The sequence below is a fragment of the Elephas maximus genome, chromosome 7 (assembly GCF_024166365.1).
Source record: "Elephas maximus indicus isolate mEleMax1 chromosome 7, mEleMax1 primary haplotype, whole genome shotgun sequence".
In the NCBI taxonomy this organism is placed as follows: domain Eukaryota; kingdom Metazoa; phylum Chordata; class Mammalia; order Proboscidea; family Elephantidae; genus Elephas; species Elephas maximus.
This window is the reverse complement of record NC_064825.1, coordinates 102,250,766-102,270,632: the sequence shown is the minus strand read 5'-3', so window position 1 is coordinate 102,270,632 and position 19,867 is coordinate 102,250,766. Positions and strand designations below refer to the sequence as shown.

At 35.9% G+C, this 19,867-nt stretch overlaps 1 protein-coding gene across 4 annotated transcripts in view; it reads left to right on the top strand.

Annotated features, from left to right (window-relative positions):
* The window catches only part of CKAP5 (cytoskeleton associated protein 5), a 113,398-nt gene that overhangs the window by 24,902 nt on the left and 68,629 nt on the right, over window positions 1–19,867 (top strand). For all 4 annotated transcript variants that reach the window (XM_049891048.1, XM_049891045.1, XM_049891046.1 and 1 more), the window contains exons 2-9: window positions 403–496; window positions 4,619–4,812; window positions 6,308–6,514; window positions 9,797–9,968; window positions 11,186–11,318; window positions 11,546–11,646; window positions 13,450–13,563; window positions 18,160–18,264. In XM_049891048.1, the coding sequence (XP_049747005.1) occupies window positions 440–496; window positions 4,619–4,812; window positions 6,308–6,514; window positions 9,797–9,968; window positions 11,186–11,318; window positions 11,546–11,646; window positions 13,450–13,563; window positions 18,160–18,264 (1,083 nt within the window). In that variant the 5' untranslated portion in view covers window positions 403–439. The remainder of the gene's footprint in view (window positions 1–402; window positions 497–4,618; window positions 4,813–6,307; window positions 6,515–9,796; window positions 9,969–11,185; window positions 11,319–11,545; window positions 11,647–13,449; window positions 13,564–18,159; window positions 18,265–19,867) is intronic.

The following is a 19,867-nucleotide window of genomic DNA, read 5'->3' as shown; positions in this document are numbered from 1 at the left end:
ATGTAGGTAGAGAACTTTGAGATTTTCCATATTATTTCCTAAAAGGAATTTTAAGTCAACAGTTGAAAGCATGACTTCTGCTAAAACTCTTTTCTTAGCCTTTTTAAAAGCTAAGTAGCTCAGCTCTTCAGTTTTATTCTAGCTTTGTCATATATCTAAAAAGTTCCTGTTTGGAAGAATATATAAGCATAATTTTTTCTTTTTCCATAGCAAGCGCCTGCCCCTTCTAGGTTGATTAACCTTTTTTAATGTTAATGGAATTAAATGAGCATCTAACCAAAGAATGGACTTTTTACTCTTGTTGGTGTGTGCATGATAAAATAATAATCACAAAAAAGTCATTTTGTCTTAAGAGACTGCTTGATTGCTAGAGTTAATAGGTGTCTATTTTTGTCTGACCAGGAACTACTCTTAATTCTAAGGAGAAACTGGAAGCACAATGGGAGATGACAGTGAGTGGATGAAACTGCCGGTTGATCAGAAATGTGAACACAAGGTGAGACTTTTCTCAGACTCACATTGTCATCATCTTGGCTCGTCAGTGGGGTTTTCTAGCTCAATTTAAAAAAAAAAAAAAAAAATTTTTTTTTTTTTAACCTCTGGAAAGAACTCAAAGAAAGGTATATTAATGAAGTGAAAAACAAGTCGAACCTCTAAAAATGTTTTTGTAAAGTGATTTTTACATTTGATGCTATATAAAGTTTTACTAGCTGGCTAGTTTTATTATATCCTACTGTATATATACAAACACTTGGAGTAGTTAAAGACTTAGTTCATTGTATAGAAAACTTTTATTTGGAGATGTGTTCTGTATTCAGCTATAGAACTTCAGCATTTAAGTTCTCTGATCTCTATACTCTGTATTCCAATATCTAACCTCAGAAGCTACTGATCTTTTATTCTGGTTCATTTTATTTTAAGCTAACTAGAAACAATTGATCATATGTATATTTTATCATTATTTCCTGTTACCATCGAGTTGATTCCACTCTTAGTGATCCGATAGGACAGAGTAGAACTGCCCCGTAAGGTTTCCAAGGCGGCAGTCTTTACATAAGCAGACTGCCACATCTTTCTGCCACTGAGCAGCTGGTGGGTTCAAAGCATTGACCTTTTAGTTAGCAGCTAAGCAGTTTAACCACTTTGCCACCAGGGCTCCCATATCTTCGTTTAGTGGGTATTTTTTCAAATTATCCTGCGTTTTCCCAACTATAGCTCTAGTTTATTTCATTTTTAGTAATTTTTAAAATAAGAAATATTTACCATTCAGTAGATTTTAAAACCTCATTCCCCTTCTTGAGAACTTTCTCTACTTGAAGGTCTCAGATTAGCCCTCTTATGTTGGCATTTCTTTTGTTTTTGGTGCTTGTTGCCAAAAAAAAAAAAAATATATAGCTAACACATTTGCCAGTTCAACATTTGTCACTAGAACCAGTGGAACCAGTTACATCTTCATTACATGAACCACGTTGTGCAACCACCACCAATATCCATTGCCATATTTTCTATCATTGGCATTTCTTTTCAAGTTCGTTTTGAGCATGAGTATTCAAGATTTGTAGTTGATGATTGTTAGAAATACAGAATAGATACATTAACCCACACAGTTGTATACATACAACTCTATATTCGTAGACTAGAAATTTGGAGCCCAGATCCCTATATCCTCTACAAAGTTACTCCTTAACCTTGTATAATAAGTTAACTGGGATTGAATAAGGAGCCCTGGTGGCATAGTGGTTAAGCTCTCGGCTGCTAACTGAAAGGTTGATGGTTTGAACCCCCCAGCCGCTCCGAGGCAGAAAGATGTGGCAGTCTGTTTCTGTAAAGGTTTACAGCTTTGGAAACCCTATGGGGCAGTTCTACTCTGTCCTATAGGGTCACTATGAGTCAGAGTCGACTTGACAGCAGCGTGTTTGGTTTGGTTTTTTGGGATTGAATACTATATCAATAATCAATATATCTCTTCAGATAAGGCCATATTAACAGTGACCTAGTTAATTTTTATTCTAATTAGCATAGAAATTATTGGTATATAGTACATCAAATTGCAGCAAAACAAATTTTGGTGTGGGAATTTTAGAACTTGCTAAGGATGATAGCTATTTGTACTGCATTTTTGGTAGGTATTGTCTTTTCTCAAAGAAAAGGGGCAGATAAAATAGATAAATCTCTTGAATACTTTTCAAATTTTGTTTGGTTAGTATGTGGTAAGAGCTTTGTAAGCCAGTGTGATTTGATGAATTTTTTTTTTCTGTTTATGTATCTACTATTGAGCATTTATTATGTGTTTTTAAAACTTAATGGAGTTGTTAAATCTGGTTTAAATTGGGTAGTAAATGTACAAGTTTTAAAGCTAATCTATATTATACTTCACTCTAATTCTGCAGAATGTGTAGTGCCTTCTTAGGTTACGTAAAGGCATCTGTAATGGGTTAGGCAGCTTTCTTTAGAAAAGTTTTTTCTATGAGCATAGCACCAGCCCCAAATTGTATTTTCATTTAAATAGATAGTAAACTATTTTTCTTATTTTTCAATCACGTTGAGCCTTATCTTTTATTGATCTAATATAGTATTAATGACAAAAATCTAATTCTCTGCTAGTGCCTAACATAGTATCTTGCACATTCAACACACTGTAGCAGTGATCTTTTCAAAATGAAAATTTGATTATCACACATGCTAATCTCTCACTTACTCTCCCCCAAAACATTTTAGTGTCTGCCCATTGTTCTTTGAATAAGGAGTGGGATCTTTAATTTGGCCTTCACAGTCCTGCATGGCCCTTACCAGTCCTCTCCAGATCATTTTGTACCATGCTCCTCATCTCTCTGTATAGGAGTTGGAAGTACGCTTCCTGCTGCCAGAGTCTTTGCATGTACTATATACTGTTCTCTCTCCTGGAATATTCTTTATACCCTTTCCTGGTTAGTTCGTACTTATTCCTCACAGATCAATTCAATCATCACTTTCTCAGGGAAACCATTTCTTAACTCTTAGGACAGAGTAAGCCTCCTGTTATGCACACTTTTAGCACCAAGTCTCTACTCCTTTGTAGCATTTACCACTTTATTAATTCTCACTTTGTTTGTTTGATTGCTTAATGTCTTTGTCTATTCCTAGAATATAAACTCACAAAGGACCAAGACTGTATCTGTTTTTACTTAATAAATACCTGCTGAATAAATTAATGAGAAAATAATACCTTAATAAAGGTGTCTCAAATCTATTAACTAAAACTAATAAATTATTGATTAAAAATTCTATGTTGTTGTTGCTCGATTCCAACTCATAGTGACCCTATGTACAATAGAACAAAACACTGCCCGGTACTGCGCCATCCTCATGATCATTGCTGTGTTTGAGCCCATTGTTGCAGCCACTGTGTCAGCCCATCTCATTGAGGGCCTTCCTCTTTTTTGCTGACCCTCTGGTTTACCATGCATGGTGTCCTTCTCTAGGGACTTGCCCCTCCTGATAACATGTCCAACATGTAACATGTACGTGAGGCGAAATCTCACCATCCTCACTCCTGTGGAGCATTCTGGTTGTACTTCTTCCAAGACAGATTTGTTCCTTTTTCTGCAATCAGTGGTATAGGTTCAGTATTCTTCACCAACACTGTAACTCAAAGGCATCAGTTCTTCTGTCTTCCGTATTCATTTTCCAGCTTTCGCATGCATATGAGGAAATTGAAAATTTCATGGCTTGTGTCACATGCACCTTAGCCCTCAAAGTGACATCTTTGCTCTTTAACACTTCAAAGAGGTCCTTTAGCAGCAGATTTACCCAATACAATACATTGTTTGATTTCTTGTCTGCTGCTTCCACGGGCATTGATTGCAAATCCAAGTAAAATGAAATCCCTGACTTCAGGATTTTCTCCGTTTGGCATGGTGTTGCTTATTAGTCCAGTTGTGAGGATTTTTGTTTTCTTTATGTTGAGATGTAATCCATACTGAAGGGTGTAGCCTTTGATCATCATCGGTAAGTGCTTCAAGTCCTTCAAGTCCTCTTCACATTCAGCAAGCAAGGTTGTGTCATCTGCATATCACAGGTTGTTAACGAGTCTTAACTCCAGTTGTGATACATGTTCTTCATATAGTCCAGTTTCTCAGATTATTTGATCAGCATACAGATTGAATAAGTATGATAAAAGGATACGACCTTGACAATTCTGTAGTGTAGTATAAAGCCTGCTTAATGATTACACAGATACAACTGAAAATCAACATGTATTGGAGATTGGGCAGTTTCAGCAGGATGATATCTCATGTTTAAATTGTCACATCTTTAATACCATATTATAAAGAAGTAATAACTAATACTTGGGTACAAAGTGAAATACATTTGCCGTAGCCTGTTAATGAATTTTAAATGGCCTTGGCAGAGTATCATAAATATTAAACACTTATAAGAAAAAAATTTATTAGCTAATCTTTTTTGAAAACTGCCTGAATTTCTTAAACTCTTTTTTTGTTTCCAGTCATGGAGTCCTATGTTCAAGCCAGTGTGGGCATTTTGACTATTTTAACTCCTCCTCCCCCAAATGAACTGTAGATAATAATATCATTAAATTTTGTTTTGCTTCAAAATACTGCTTTTTTTTTTTTTTAAGCTCTGGAAAGCAAGACTAAGTGGATATGAAGAGGCCCTGAAGATCTTCCAGAAAATAAAGGATGAAAAGAGCCCAGAATGGTCCAAATACTTAGGATTGATCAAAAAATTTGTGACTGACTCCAATGCAGTGGTTCAGTTGAAAGGATTGGAAGCTGCACTTATTTATGTTGAAAATGCCCATGTAGCAGGAAAGTAAGTAGTTTATTTTCAATTATTCTGGTAAAAAACCCTGTCTGGTGCTACATAGATTAATTTATGTGTGTTTGTGGATCATTGTCCTTGGCTACTAGTACCTTTAGAATGTAAATTAATTTTCATAGCTCCTTGATACTTGTTTTTCATTCTGTCTTTATCTACTCTCAGAAGCCTAAATGGTACATGAGAGCCCTACAGAGAAGGAGAAAATTAGAGATTAAATCTTGAGCTTTTACCTCAAAGTTTGATGGGCAAGTGATTTTTCCTTTTGAACCTTGTTAATGGAAATTATTCTAAACTAAAATGTAAAGTCTCCAGTCACTTTTAGAGGAAACTGAGATTGTCAGCAAAGGAATTAACAGAACTTCACTGAAGACACTTGGGTATTACAAAAAACTTATTCTACAAGGGTTTCCAGCTAGATGATTTTCATATCACATCTTTCTCCATGTGATCATCAGACATTTTTATCTCTTGGTGGAGGTAGTGGTGTCACTAGACAACCCCTGTGACTCCTTGCTGGTTTAGTTTGAGCTATATATGATGGAGATTTCTAGTCATTCTACTCCATACCCCATAAACCTGGTCTTTCTAACCCTAGTTTTCACGTCATTGAAAGGAGCTCTCTGTACAAAAACATTTGGGACCCATGATTTAATTTCAGAAGGAATATACACTTTACATACTTCAAAGTCTATGCCAATTAAGATAATCCTTAATTTGAGAGTTTGCTTAGTTAATATCACCTGGTTTTCCCTGCCATTAGTAAAACCATTACTCTTTTTCTTTCTTAGCTGTTTTTTTTTTTTTTCCTGATATCAGAAGCTATGGTTTGACAAATGCTTCATGTAATCTCAACCCACTTGATTCTTATAATTCCCAATAGTTCAGGCTTTGTTTAATTTAGAAGAGTCTCAAAGCAATAAAAGTACTGTAAAGTCTTGCCAAGGAGTAAAGAGCAGTCATTCTCTCTGAAAAAATTCTGTTGTCCTAAGAAGTGTTTAAAATGATTTTTTTTTTTTAAAAGTAAGTACTCTGTAACCCCAGTTTTATAAAATACATCTATCTGTATGTATATATGCATAGAGGAAGGTCTGGAAGGATGAATATCTAAAAATTGAAAGTAGTTTTCCCTGAGTGGTCAGATTTCAAGGGATTTTTGCTATTTGTTTGAATGTTCTATATTTGTAAACATTTATAAACTGAGATTTTTAATATGTATAACAATTTTTAAATCCTTATTTACTTCTGTTCCTTCTGCTGTGACATGTCTTAAACTTTTATAGTTTGCATAAGTGTTTTTAAAAATGTACCTGAACATAAATGAGAAATTAGAGGCTCATTTACTTTATTCCTAATCACTTATTTATATCTCCTTTTCCATGACCTTTTTCTAACTCTTTCCATTAAAATGTGATTTCTATTCTGGTGTGTGTGTGTGTGTGTGTGTGTGTGTGATGGTGGTGGTTGTTGTTTATAATCTAAATTACAGAACCACAGGAGAAGTTGTGTCAGGCGTTGTAAGTAAAGTGTTCAACCAGCCTAAAGCCAAAGCCAAGGAGCTAGGCATAGAGATCTGTCTAATGTACATAGAGATTGAGAAAGGAGAGGCTGTGCAAGAAGAGCTCCTGAAAGGCCTGGATAATAAGAACCCCAAGATCATAGTGGCCTGTATAGAGACACTGAGGAAGGCCTTAAGGTAAGACTTTTTCTTGTTGCTTTTGTTCTATTAATAACTAGAATATCTCTGAGTGTGGGTTCCTGCTTTAAACAGAAATGGAAACTGCTGGACTTGACTTGGTATGCCATAACTACCAGTAAAGCAACTTGGAAAAAGCTAACCACATTCTTCTGGTGTGACACTTTGTATTGAGTAGTTGTATCCATCAACTGTCTTGCATAGCTATTTTATCTAAATCCCTTCCTAATGAAGACGAGCAGGGGGTATTTTTGGCGTCTTCTCAGATTAAAAATTGGCCTTTTCTTGAAAAGGCACTCTTCAGATATTTAAACAGGTCTTTTCTCCTGCTATCCCTTAAGTTTAAATGTTTATATTTTAAAGTGTTGGCTAAAGTAAACCTTTGCCTTTTTAATAAAGTAGAAGCAAATGCTTTGTCTTTAAACAGAAGCACAGTTGCAAATAGAGAATAACTTTTACTCTTATGTAATAGTTATTTTCAACCCTAGACTTTTGCCATTTGGCAGTGAAGTTTTTCATGAATGAGATCTCTTTCAGGAACAAATGGCTGTAATGTGCTAAACCAAAAAAACCCTTTGCTGTCAAGTCGATTCCAACTCATAGTGACCCTACAGGACAGAGTAGAACTGCTCCATAGAATTCCAAGGAATGCCTGGTGGATTTGAAAAAATTGCCAACCTTTTGGTTAACAGCCACCAGAGTTTCCAGTGTGCTATAAGAAATCTGAATTAGACAAACCACTAGTTCGTTTGTATTTGGCAGTCCTTCCAATCTGGTATCCTGTCCCCGATACTGTCCACATGAGATGCTTTAGAAAGCAGCTCTAGTGAAATCCTAAATATATGACCTATCAGAGTGATGATCATTCCAACTTGACTCTTTTCATTTATGACGTGTATCTTGGAGAAAATGCTTCCTTTGGTGTTTATTTTATGTGAAAATATCAAAATTATTGTATTTTGTTAAACTATCCTCAGTTGATAAATCTTAGTTTTTATATTTCACTTGTTTCTTAATGTTCTTTTATAAAGTTTGACTTCCACTTAGATTCTTGTGTGATAAATTTTCCCTTGTTTCTAGCATGTTACGATATGATAGACATTATGTATTTTTATGAATAGTAAATGAACTGCCCATCCTATCATCTTAGAGGTCTAGTGAATTGATTTGCTTATCAGAACTGTGCTTGTGTCACTATATCCATTGTCTTTGGTAGTAATGGATTTCTTAATAAAACGTGTTACACTATAATCTTCTGCCTTTAAATTAGAAGTTTATAATCTGGAATGCGGTAAGTTGTAGTAGTTTCATTTGTAATTAAGCTGACTGGGAGAGTAAGGGTAGGGAAAGAAGAGGTTAGGTGCATCTTCTTGTGTCTTCCTTACAGGTGTTATCTAGTGCCATCCCCGTGTGTTTCATTACCTGTCCTAAAGCTTCTCAGAATCTCTAATGGTTCTCTGGAACTAGATAGCTCCCTGGGGCCCTAAAGACCCTTGAGGCCAAACTGCTCAATCCTAGGTTCCAGGGCCTTCTAAAGCTGCTTTTGTTAGTGGTAGAATGTTTCTGTGTCCCTTAAAACAGGCTTCTGAAACCCTTTTGGTTTTTTCTGTAGTAATAAGTTTAATCTCAAAATTAGGTTTCATTTTGTTACGGGGTCTGTTTTCATGTGGACCTGTTCCATCTTCTTTTCTATCTTTTAGAGGTAGGTCAGGATAGAGAAACAAAGAAATACATGAAACAGTTACATAAAGGAAGATTAAAGCCAAACCAAATCCATTGCCATCGAGTCGTTTCTGACTCATAGTGGACCCTATAGGTCAGAGTAGAACTGCCATGTAGCGTTTCCAAGGCTGTAAATCTTTACAGATGCAGACTGCCACGTCTTTCACCCATGGAGTGGCTGGCGGGTTTGAACCACTGTCCTTTTGGTTAGCAGCTGAGCCCTTTAACCACTACATCACCAGGGCTCCTCCCAAAGGAAGATTAAGAGGTCTCAAATCTTAGGCTCTTAAGACCATGTTAAGTGTCCCTAAAGCAGAATGGGTTATCATCACCATGCTTTCCTGTTTCTCCTTTAGCTTTAAAGGTCAGCTGAGCCAAGTTAAAAAGTTTTCTTTCCTACTAAAATTAAGGACATTTGAAAGAAAATCTTAGAGATCACCTAGTTTATTTTCATGCTATGGTAGCTATACTTAAACTGTCTGACACAGCCAGGTGCCTTGTTAAAAATCACTTTCTAGAGAGAGTATTTTTATAGTCTTTTCTTTAACCTGTTAGAGTATGTCAACAGCTATTACAGGAAAATGTTATTGCATGCCCAGCTGTGTACATGAGATAAATAATATATTTGGGGCTTGATACTCACACAGAATTTTAGTGTCCTTTCATAACTAAATTTCTCTTCCTCCAGAATTAGTTATTCAGAAATGATAGCAATGACATCAGAAAGCTGAAATTGACCCATTGGGAACCGAAAAATATATTAAGTAGCAGATATATAAAGTTAAATGTGTGCTTTCTTTTAAAAGAAGTCAGCCTAACTATTTCTCCTCATGGAAAACTGAAACAAAGAGATATAAGTTGCCTGGGAATGCAGTGTGATAAGTGCAAAGCCAGGAAGGAAAACACACTGCTAGGATTAGTCGGCCATCTATCTAGTTAAGTGAATCTTCTTAATTAAAAGAACTATTAAGAGTTTGTTAAAAGTAGATTTCACTCATCTTCTAAATATTTATGAACTTATTTATGTTTTTAAGATATTTTAAGTAGTATTTAAGATATTATACAAGTGCTGGGCCTTTGTAGATTTGAATTATTCCTGACATGGTTACCTAGAGGTTAGTTTTTCACTGATGATATTATTTTGGGCCCTAGACAATAATATTCTTGGAAGAATGGCATCTAAATGTAGATGTGGTTATAAGTTCCTTCTTTCTGCTGCCTTAAAACAAAACATCATGCTTGTAAAGTTCAGGGTCAGTGGAAAAGAGGAAGATCATCAACGAGGTGGATCGACACAGTGGCCGCAACAATGAGCTCAAGCACAACAACGATTGTAAGGGTGGCACAGGACCGGGCAGTGTTTCGTTCTGTTGTGCACAGGGTCGCTATGAGTCGGAACCGACTGGATGTTGCCTAACAACAACAACAAACAAAACAAAACAAAAGCTGTATAAACCTATTTATATATAATTACAGAAATATGTTTGAGTGAACAAAAGCTAACATTTAACCCAAGCATATTGTGTGTTGACAATTCTTTTTCCAATTTTTTACTTCTAGTGAATTTGGTTCAAAAATCATCTTGCTTAAGCCAATTATCAAGGTGTTGCCAAAACTCTTTGAGTCTCGAGAGAAGGCTGTTCGAGATGAAGCCAAACTAATTGCTGTGGAGATTTACAGATGGATTCGGGATGCTCTGAGACCCCCATTACAAAATATAAATTCTGTCCAGGTGAGACACAAAGTTTGTCTGTCTTTTCATAAAGTTAATAAAAAGATATTCCCTTCCTATCTTGTCAATATTCTGCAATTGTTACAAATAATTATTTTTCACTCTAATTTATTTTTTTATTGTGCTTTAGGTGAAAGTTTACAGCTCAAGTTAATTTCTCATGCAAAAATTTACACACACATTGTTATGTGATGTTATTTGCAATCTCTATAATGTGACAGCACAGTCCCCCTTTCCACCTCATGTTTCTTGTGTTCATTCAGCTGGCTCCTGTCCCTCCCTGCCTTCTTATCCTGCCTCTGGACAGGAGCCACCCATTTGGTCTTGTGTGTCTGCTTGAACTAAGCAGCACACTTTTCACGATTATTACTTTGTGTTTCATAATCCAGTCTAATATCTGTCTGAAGAGTGGGCTTTGGGAATGGTTTTAGTTCTGGGTTAACAGAGCATCCTGGGGCCGTGGCTTCAGGGGTTCCTCCGGTCTCAGTCAGACCATTAAGTCTGGTCTTTATATGTGAATTTGAGTTCTGCTTTGCACTTTTCTCTTGCTCCATCAGGGACTCTCTGTTGTGTTCCCTGTCAGGGCAGTCATTGATGATAGCTGGGCACCATCTAGTTCTTCTGGTCTCTGGCTTATGTGGCCCTTTTGTCTCTTGGTCATTAGTGTTCTTCATTCTCCTTTGCTCCAAGTGGGTTGGGACCGATTGATGCATCTTAGATGGCCGCTCCACTTTTAACTTTAAAAGCAGTTGATTTTCCTAAGCATAGCTAGCTTTCTCTGCTGTTAGTTTATACATTCAGTGATTCCAGTATGATGGTGCTGAATCTACAGCAGTATAAAAGATCTCTTCATAACTTTATTGGGTGGCAGGCTTTAATGTCTGTTTGGGCAAAATGCATTCTGTCCTTTTTATTATTACAATTGGTTTTGGAGACTGTGTTCTGATGCAGATATACGTGAATTCATGAACTGACGAAGGTTTACTAAAAAGTGGATTTTTACTCTTTTCTCTCAATGCTTAGACATACATCTTCAATGTAATAAATGTGAGTCAGTTTGACTTATGCTATGAAATATGTACAATTTAAATTTATCTTTTCTTGATTGCCCCATTAAAGCCACATATATAAGAAATTAGATTCAGTAAATATAAATGTTAAGTATGTTTTCTAATGACATGTAGACATGTTTCAAAAATAGTTTATGACTTTTACAGTTGAAAGAACTAGAAGAAGAATGGGTCAAACTGCCAACAGGTGCCCCTAAACCGACTCGGTTTCTGCGTTCCCAGCAAGAACTAGAAGCTAAATTGGAACAGCAACAGTCTGCTGGCGGAGATGCTGAGGGAGGTAAGCCAAGTTTAAATACTGGTTTCTGTAAAAATTAGCAAAAACTGTCACTGACGTAAGAACCTATGTTCAGTAGGCATATTTTGTAGGACCACCATTGAATAAAATGTAAGTTGAATGTAGCATTTATAACCCTGATTTCATCGGGGTATGAAGGGATTGGTAACTGTTTGGTAGTAAAACCATTCCATCTGTTTTTAAGGTTTGTTTTGTTTTTCTTCTGGAAGGTGGTGATGATGGTGATGAAGTGCCACAGATAGATGCTTATGAGCTTTTGGAAGCAGTAGAAATCCTCTCCAAACTTCCCAAAGACTTCTATGACAAAATTGTAAGTAATGGTTAAATATTCTTTCATTTATTTCATTTTAAATAATGACTTGAGTAGAAATAGAGAATGCTCTGCTGAGCCCTTCCCACCCCATGTCTTCCCTAGCAGAGTGAGTTGCTTCTACATCTTTGCTCCCGTAGTACTTTGTATATACTACACCTACTGTAGTACTTTTTTTTTTTTACCTTGCCAAAAAGCAGAGCATTATTCTTGACTTCTCCCTTTTCCTCACTGTCTTTCTGGTTTTACCTTTCGATATCTCTCAAATTCAACCCTTTCCTCCATCTCCACTGCCACTACTTGACATTTGTTGTTTCTTGAACTTGGTACTGTTGACATTTTGATTTGTCAAAATGTAAAATTCTTTGTTTTGAGGGTGTTATCCTGTGCATCGTAGGATGTTCAGCAGCATCTCTGGCCTCTGCCCAATAGATGTCAATGATTTCCCTCATCCCGCCAAGGTCATGAGAATCAAAAATGTTTTCAGACATTGCCAGATGTTCCTTGGGAGGCTGAATCATCCACAGTTGAGAAGCATAGCCTTATCCTAATGTCCACCATCATCTTTTGCCCTAAGTGCTGCAGTAGTCTTCTTATGAGGTTCCCTGTCACTGCTCTTGCCTCCTTCTAACCATATTTTCCAATGTAATTAGAGGTATCTGTTTTGAAAATATAGGCCTTCCTATGTTATTGCCTAATTAAAACCCTGCAGTGGCTTGCATGGTTTTAAGGTGATGTCTGGAAATCATCCTTTGGCCTTTGAGGCTATCCATGTCCTGTCTTTCATGCCTTCTGGCCTCATCTTTAGTAGTGCTTGTTCTCAATGCTCTAGCCACACTAGACTTCTCCCAATATCTAATGTGCTACACTTTTTTTAAAAACTCTGGGTATTAACATATGCTGTTCTTTCTGCCTGTAACATTCTTCACTCCCCATTCCCCTGGTAATACTTCTTCATTCTTTAGATCTCACCTTAAGCATCATTTTTTTAGGGGAGATCTTACCTGACTTCCTAAACTAGGTTAACTTCTCTTACTGTGTTACCAAAGCAGCTTGTATTTGTCCTTTCATATTGGTCACAACCTGGTAGTTATTTATTAAAGATCTCCCTAGCTCTGCTATAAGTTCCTTGAGTATCTTACTAACTTCTGATTTATAAATAAATATTTGTTAAATTGAACTGTATCCTTCTCCAGAACTGTGAGTTTGTCGTCTTCTTTATATCCTCAGTTGTTTCAAATAATAGGTGTTCAAATTGTTGAATGATCATTTGATCTCTAGGGAAGCATATTCTACTTTATGGCCATAAAGGAAAAGGATTGCTGGAAATTTGGAAAACGAATCTCCAAGATTAGAACAGCTTTGGTTGTTGGTTATGAGATTCTTTTCTGGTCTTCTTAATGTTATCACTATGGAAATTCTACACCTGTAATTGTGCCACTGTGAGATAGGCTAAAAATGCTTTCTTTCGATGTTTTCTGTTTAGCACCTGCTTAGTAACATTTTTACCTACAATGTGAAAAGGAATAAAGTCTAGGGTACCTCATTCTATTTACTTCTTATAGAACTTTAGTGATATGAAATCTTATAAAGTACTTTTTATATATGAACAAAAATTTATATATATCTATAAACAGCACATTCTGATTGGCTATACAGTTTTGCAATTTTGTTTTTAAACTAGCTTTAGAAAAGTTTCTGGAAACAAATTATATATCTTTGAATTAGTACAGCGTAAGAAATAGACTTCTATTCTGCTGTCATAATTTCTCTTCTATAAGTGACTTTTATTATATCTTGTAGGAGGCAAAAAAATGGCAAGAAAGAAAAGAAGCTCTGGAGGCTGTAGAAGTACTAGTAAAAAACCCCAAACTGGAAGCAGGCGATTATGCGGATTTAGTAAAAGCATTAAAGAAGGTAAATGTGAGGAGTTAAAGCATTGGTATTCTAATAACAGGGCAGGCCGTTGAATTTTTCAGTCATCTTTATCATAAATACATTCCGATTTAAGGAACACTGTTGATGCTTTTTAAATTATAGACATGCATTCTTAAAGGATTGTCTGAATTATTGTCCTAGGTTAGTTTGGAGGGATTGGTTTTCAATTATTGTTTATAATCACTTTGACTTTAAGTATGCTATTTGGTAGTGCCTACAAACCTCACCAAAAAAAAAAAGGTCTTGCTGATCTAGAATCACATGTTCCAGTTTTACAGTTCTGTAGGACAAGTTATTTAAATTGACTTCATTTAATGGAACAAGTATTAAATGTGAAGAGTTTTTTGTTAGATAGCAGATGGTACCATACTGTGTTGTATCAGCATGTGAAGCAATGGTTGTGCAGGTATGTGGTTATAAAACAGGCAAATACTAAATAAGAAATAAACATTTTTAGTAAATACTTGGTGTTGCTTAGGTCCAACCAGGTTAAATGCTGCCAGTGGATGTTTTGTATTTTAATAGCTTTTTATAATATCTGCAAGTAGAGATGAAACACTGTGGGTGTACTTATAGAGCTTGAGAACAAATCTGAAGGCATACTCTTGACTACATACAGCGAGGTTGAAAACTTTGTTTTTTGTAATTTCAGGCTCAGGAAGCAGAGGATTAGAATGGTGAGGGGAAGGTGGTTAATTTTTAATTGTATTCATATGTAAGTAGTTCTCATAGTTGGCCTTCCTATTCATTCCTCCGAGTGAGACTTGAGGCAGAGATATCGTTTGTCAAAACCTTTTGTTCAGTCATCAGTCTTCCATCTTGAAGAGCCACAGACTCAGGCAAGATTAATTAAAAGAGAATTTCTCTGGATAAAAAAGAGTTTTACTCACCTGGGTACCAGGGAAAAGAATGGGAGAAAGAAGGGTAGAGGGCCCTCAGAGAGGAGAAGTGAGATTCTAGCAACCTGAGAAGAGAGCTTCTGATTTCTCTGGTAGTTCTTTCAGTGTGTAATTTTTTAGTAGGGGTCTTTCTGCTCTGTCACTGAATTTTCAGTGTGTGTGTCACATGAAAGTTTTTTTTCTTCTCCCTGATCATTAATTGATGTTTTCCACGCACGTTTTCTTAGGATATTAGATTTTCAAATGAAAACTGTCCTGTGATTTCCATTGGGACTGTGATTATAAATGTTGTCTCTCACTGCGTTATATAGAGAGAGGAATGTGGATTTTGTATTTGGGTAGACATAGACAATAAATTTCTGTGAGAGCTAGTGGAGCAGTAGAAACTTTTTTGCCTCTTCATATGGTGGGGTTGAGGGAAATCAGTCAAAGGCAGCAAACAAGTAAAAAGAAATTTCATTTTGTGGCTAAAGATATTTAAAACAATAAAAGTTAGCCTCAGCTATATAAAATAATGTGAGTCACGGCATTTTATTTTTTATACTTCATTTTATTTATATGTACACACAAACACATAAACTTTATATCCATATGTTGACTTAAGAAAGACATGTTAAAAATGAAATGGTGACATAGAAGAAAGAGAAGGATTGAAGGATAAGGATACAGACTCTTCTTTCCTCCATAAATATGCTCTTCTCTCCACTGGCTGTATCAAGTAATCCCATTAATTTCCCAATTCTTTTTTTTTCTTTTATACAAGTAGTAAAGAACTACTAGTTTTGAAATTGGTTGTGGTTTTCCTGGTGTTATTTCTTAAACCGTTATCTTTATAGTTTTCACCTGACATAGCATATATGCCACCACCATTGTCTCCTCCCCAACCAGGTATCTTCTTTGACTTTGCCAACTGGCTATGGATATTGGTTGATAAATATATACACACACATACACATGCATGTATACACGTGTGTGTGTGTATATATATATATATTTTTAATCTTTAGATTTAGATTTTGGTTTTCAGTGTGTTTTATTATACAATCTCCAGATTTCCTATATTAACTTTTACTCACTTGGCCTTTCTACTTTTTTCCCCTTTGATTATTGCTTTTGTGTTCATCATAGTTTCCTAAACACAGTAATTCACGATGGGTTTCGTTGAATTTTCCCTCTGCCTACAGCGTGTTTTTGTTTTACTATTAGCTACTGATTTACGTACTAATTAGAGATTAATACTAATTGATAACTACTTAAAATCACATTGCATTTTAACACTGTAGGCTCAGATTAACAAAAGAGTGACAGTACTTTTAATTATAGAAAATTTGCTGTTGTTAGATTGAGATTATGAGCTCAAGTTCTCTTCCCCCAGTCTAGAACAGAAGTCACTGAGTTTTTTTTCTGCAGTGGAGTTCCCCACATGTACTATTTTTCTTAAAAATAAGCACTTTTCCACCTTTCTCCTCCCATTTCCCAATTTAGAACTACTTGTTCAGTCAAATTCTAATATAAGACAATGATTGTTGACAAGCAGATATTGTACTGGGGTACCTGGTTCACCACCTACTTGATACAAGTTCATTCAACCTTTGCCATCTTGAACTATAATAGGTTCATAGGCTCTTCTTCAATACTTTACATGAGGATCCTGAGTGTCTAGAATCTAACCCCCACTGGCTAAGGAGTGCTAATCACCTAAGAATGATGGTTTTTAATTGGGGCCATATAAGAAAATCACCATTTGAGCTCTATTAAAATGTTGTTGTTAGGTGCCTTCGAGCCCCTTCTGACTTACTGTGACCCTGTGTACCACAGAACAGAACACTGCCCGGTCCTGTGCCATCCTTACAGTTGTTGCTGTCTTTGAACCCATTGTTACAGCCACTGTCTCAGTTTATCTTGTCAAGGGTCTTCTTCTTTTTCACTGACCTTCTACTTTACCAAGCATGATGTCCTTCTCCAGGGACTGGTCGCTCCTGATAACACGTCCAAAGTACGTGAAACAAACTCTCACAATCCTTGCTTCCAGGGAGCACTCTAGTTGTATTTCTTCTAAGACAGATTTGTTTGTTCTTTTGGCAGTCCATGGTGTATTCACTATTCTTTGCCAACACCGTACTTCAAAGACATCATTTCTTCTTTGGTCTTCCTTAAAAATACCAATGTCCAAATTCTGTCCCAGATTCTTTAAATTAGAATTTCAATTTCTTGAAATGAGGCCTGGCCTGTGTTTGATGACCATCTTGGAATATATATTTTTAGATGGCGAATAAAAATTTGAGCATCTAAATCATACCTGAGAGGTTTCTGTTCAGGAAAAAAATCAGGACATTTACAAATATGAACAGTGAGTTAAATACAGAAATTATTGGAAAAGTTTTTTCTCCACAGACTTATAGTAATTAGACATTCAATGAGATGTTTATTAGGCATCTTCTCAAAATAAATTTGCTAAGAATTTAGAGGGGGAACATGGTTTAGTAAACAGAGCAAAAGCTTTGAAGTCAAAACAGACCTGGATTCAAATCACAGCACTACCATTTGCTAGCTTTGTGACCGTGAGCAGGTTAATCTCTATTTCATTTTTGAAATCTGTAAAACAGATATAATAATACCTATCTCATAGGGTTTGGGTGAAAATTAAATGAAATAAGGATTGTAAAGCACCTATAAAATTGTGCCTAGTTTGTTTCCAATAAATGTTAGTTTCTTTTCTTTCTTTTTATTCCTCAGTACTTAAGGAAGGCTAGAACTTCCTTGAATGCGCCATGTTAGAGGTTGTTTAATGCAGGGAATCTGAAATAAAGAGTTCTGCTTATAGAATATTAGAGACCAGAGAAAATTTGAAGTAGGGTGAAGTGTTAACTTCTACCTGGGAAAAGAATGAAGAGCAAGGGTTTGGGGCTTTTTAACACCAACTGACTTGGGCAGTATGCCACAATAAAATCTTAGCAGGGAGGAACCTAGCTGTAGTCACTGTCTTGCTGAATTGATACAGATGCAGTTTCTAACCCATTAATTTGCATAAGTGCTAGGCTTCGTGGGGCATAGTATCAGAAGAGGCAGCATAAACAATGCTGGAGGAGAATCAGCTACAAGGCTCTTAAGTATAAACTTGACTATTACTTGGGGACTAACATGGCAGCTGCAATGCCAGAAGCGCCCTCAGAGGAATGGTTCCAATGGAATTTGCAATTTAGAGTCCCCAGGGACTTCCTGAAGACACCTACAGCAGTTTCCACCTGTGCACGTTAGGTATAAATGTTAGAGCTGCCTCTCCCTGGTGTCCTTCAGAAATAGGCTATCGTTTGGATTCCTTTCTCCCAAAACAAAGCCAGCATACAGGTTGCTTGCAAAGCAAGTCTCCAGCTTCTCGGCCATTATCAGGGTCACCTCCTGCATCATTGACAGCCCAGGCTACCACTGATGGAGAGTTAGCAATTCAAAGTTGTGGTTTCATGTATATTTCACTGGTGAAACTTTAAGCTAGGAGGCTAAACATAAGGAACAGAAGCTCCCAACTTTGAATTAGCAAATGAAAGTCCTTCTTCGTAGGAAAAAAAAATTGGTAACGATTAGTGTAATTGTGCTCAGAGTTCTTTCCAGAATAAATTTTCAGTTCACCTCTATAGGACTACAGCTATTTTGTTTTTCCTTCTTGCTGACTTTATAGGTTGTTGGAAAGGACACCAATGTTATGTTGGTGGCTTTGGCGGCAAAATGTCTTACTGGCCTGGCTGTTGGGCTAAGGAAGAAATTTGGACAATATGCAGGACATGTAAGTAACACTGCTCTTTAGATACAAATCAACAAAATGATCAAGAATGGCAGGCTAGTTTGGTTTATGCATTAAAGCAACTCTGCGGCATGAATCTTTATAGATTGGGCAAAGTAAATTTCTCACAAAATTTCCCTAATATTCGGCATAACTCAATAAAGAGGTCAGTTGTAACTAAATTCATTTAGCCTTATGTAGAAAGTCAGTCACTTGGCCCAGAGTACTTAATTTATTTGCTTATTGTTTATTTATTCCACCTTGTTCTTAGAACACTATATGCAGTATTACAGGTTGAAATAAAACTTCAAATAAGCAGGACAGAGTGAAAAATGAGGATAAGAAAGGCAATATAAACCAGAAGTGAGGTCAATATATAAAATGTATATTAAAAGTGTTTTCCTATTTAAAAGAATAATTTACTTATATACTGGAGACATTTTTGTATAGGTTACACTGTTGGTAATGTATCAGTTTAATTTATTCTAAGAATATCTGACCGGAGACAGTCATTGAATGTTTGTTTGGTAGCACTCAAGTTTGATAACTGTTTTAACAAATTGTGATGTTTACTTTAAATGTGGCATCTCTCCATTGGCCTCTTAAGTCTGGTCTGAACTACCTAGAATGCTTCACCATCCTGAGACTGACCTTACTGAACTTTAGAGTTCAACTTCCTAGCCATTTGAGCATTTGATTCCCTACATTGACTTAAGAGTCTCCTAATAGTCCCTAGTCACGTGTCATTTTATTTGAGTTATGATATTTGGAGCTTGCTTACTCATAGCATTAAAAATAAATTCAGAGAACTTAACTAAAAAAAAAAAAAAAAAGATACTGCCAAATAAATCATGACTGGCTATTACCGGGGAAATAAAAACAAGGGTCTATAAAACCCTTAAACATGTAAATCATAAATTGGAACAGAAGTTATAACCAATATCTTTATAAACCCAAAAAAACCAAACCCCTTGCCATCGAGTTGATTCCGACTCATAGCAACCCTACAGGACAGAGTAGAACTGCCCCATATAGTTTCCAAGGAGCACCTGGTGGATTCAAACTGCCAACCTTTTGGTTAGCAGCTGTACCTCTTAACCACTCCGCCACCAGGGTTTCCAAATATCTTTATAACAAGCATTAATGTTTATTATATAATATTTGTGTGTGTTAATGTATGTATGCTATCAGCATATTAAACAGCTTTTGGTTGGCTTTATGTTACTTATTAGGATATTTTTATACATTTGTATTAGGAATAACTTTCAAGCTGGAAAACAAATTTTTTAATTCATTTTAATTTACTAAATCATGTTTGGGTGATTACTTGGCCCTCTAGTTTGAGTTCTGACTCTGGATTTTTAACATATTGTTGTGTGGCTTAAAGAATATCTCCAGTGTTTTATATTTTAAAGAAAATTTTTCCACAAAAATATATAATATACAGCATTAATATCAGGCATGTTAGTGGTTCAATTTTATTTTCTTTACCTATTTATAAACCATCTTTTTGGCCTTATTTATACAAGTGAACTTGAGTTTTATCATCATTAGAATATTTTGATTTCCAAATTTGTAACTTCTAGTATTGATAACTCCTGCTATT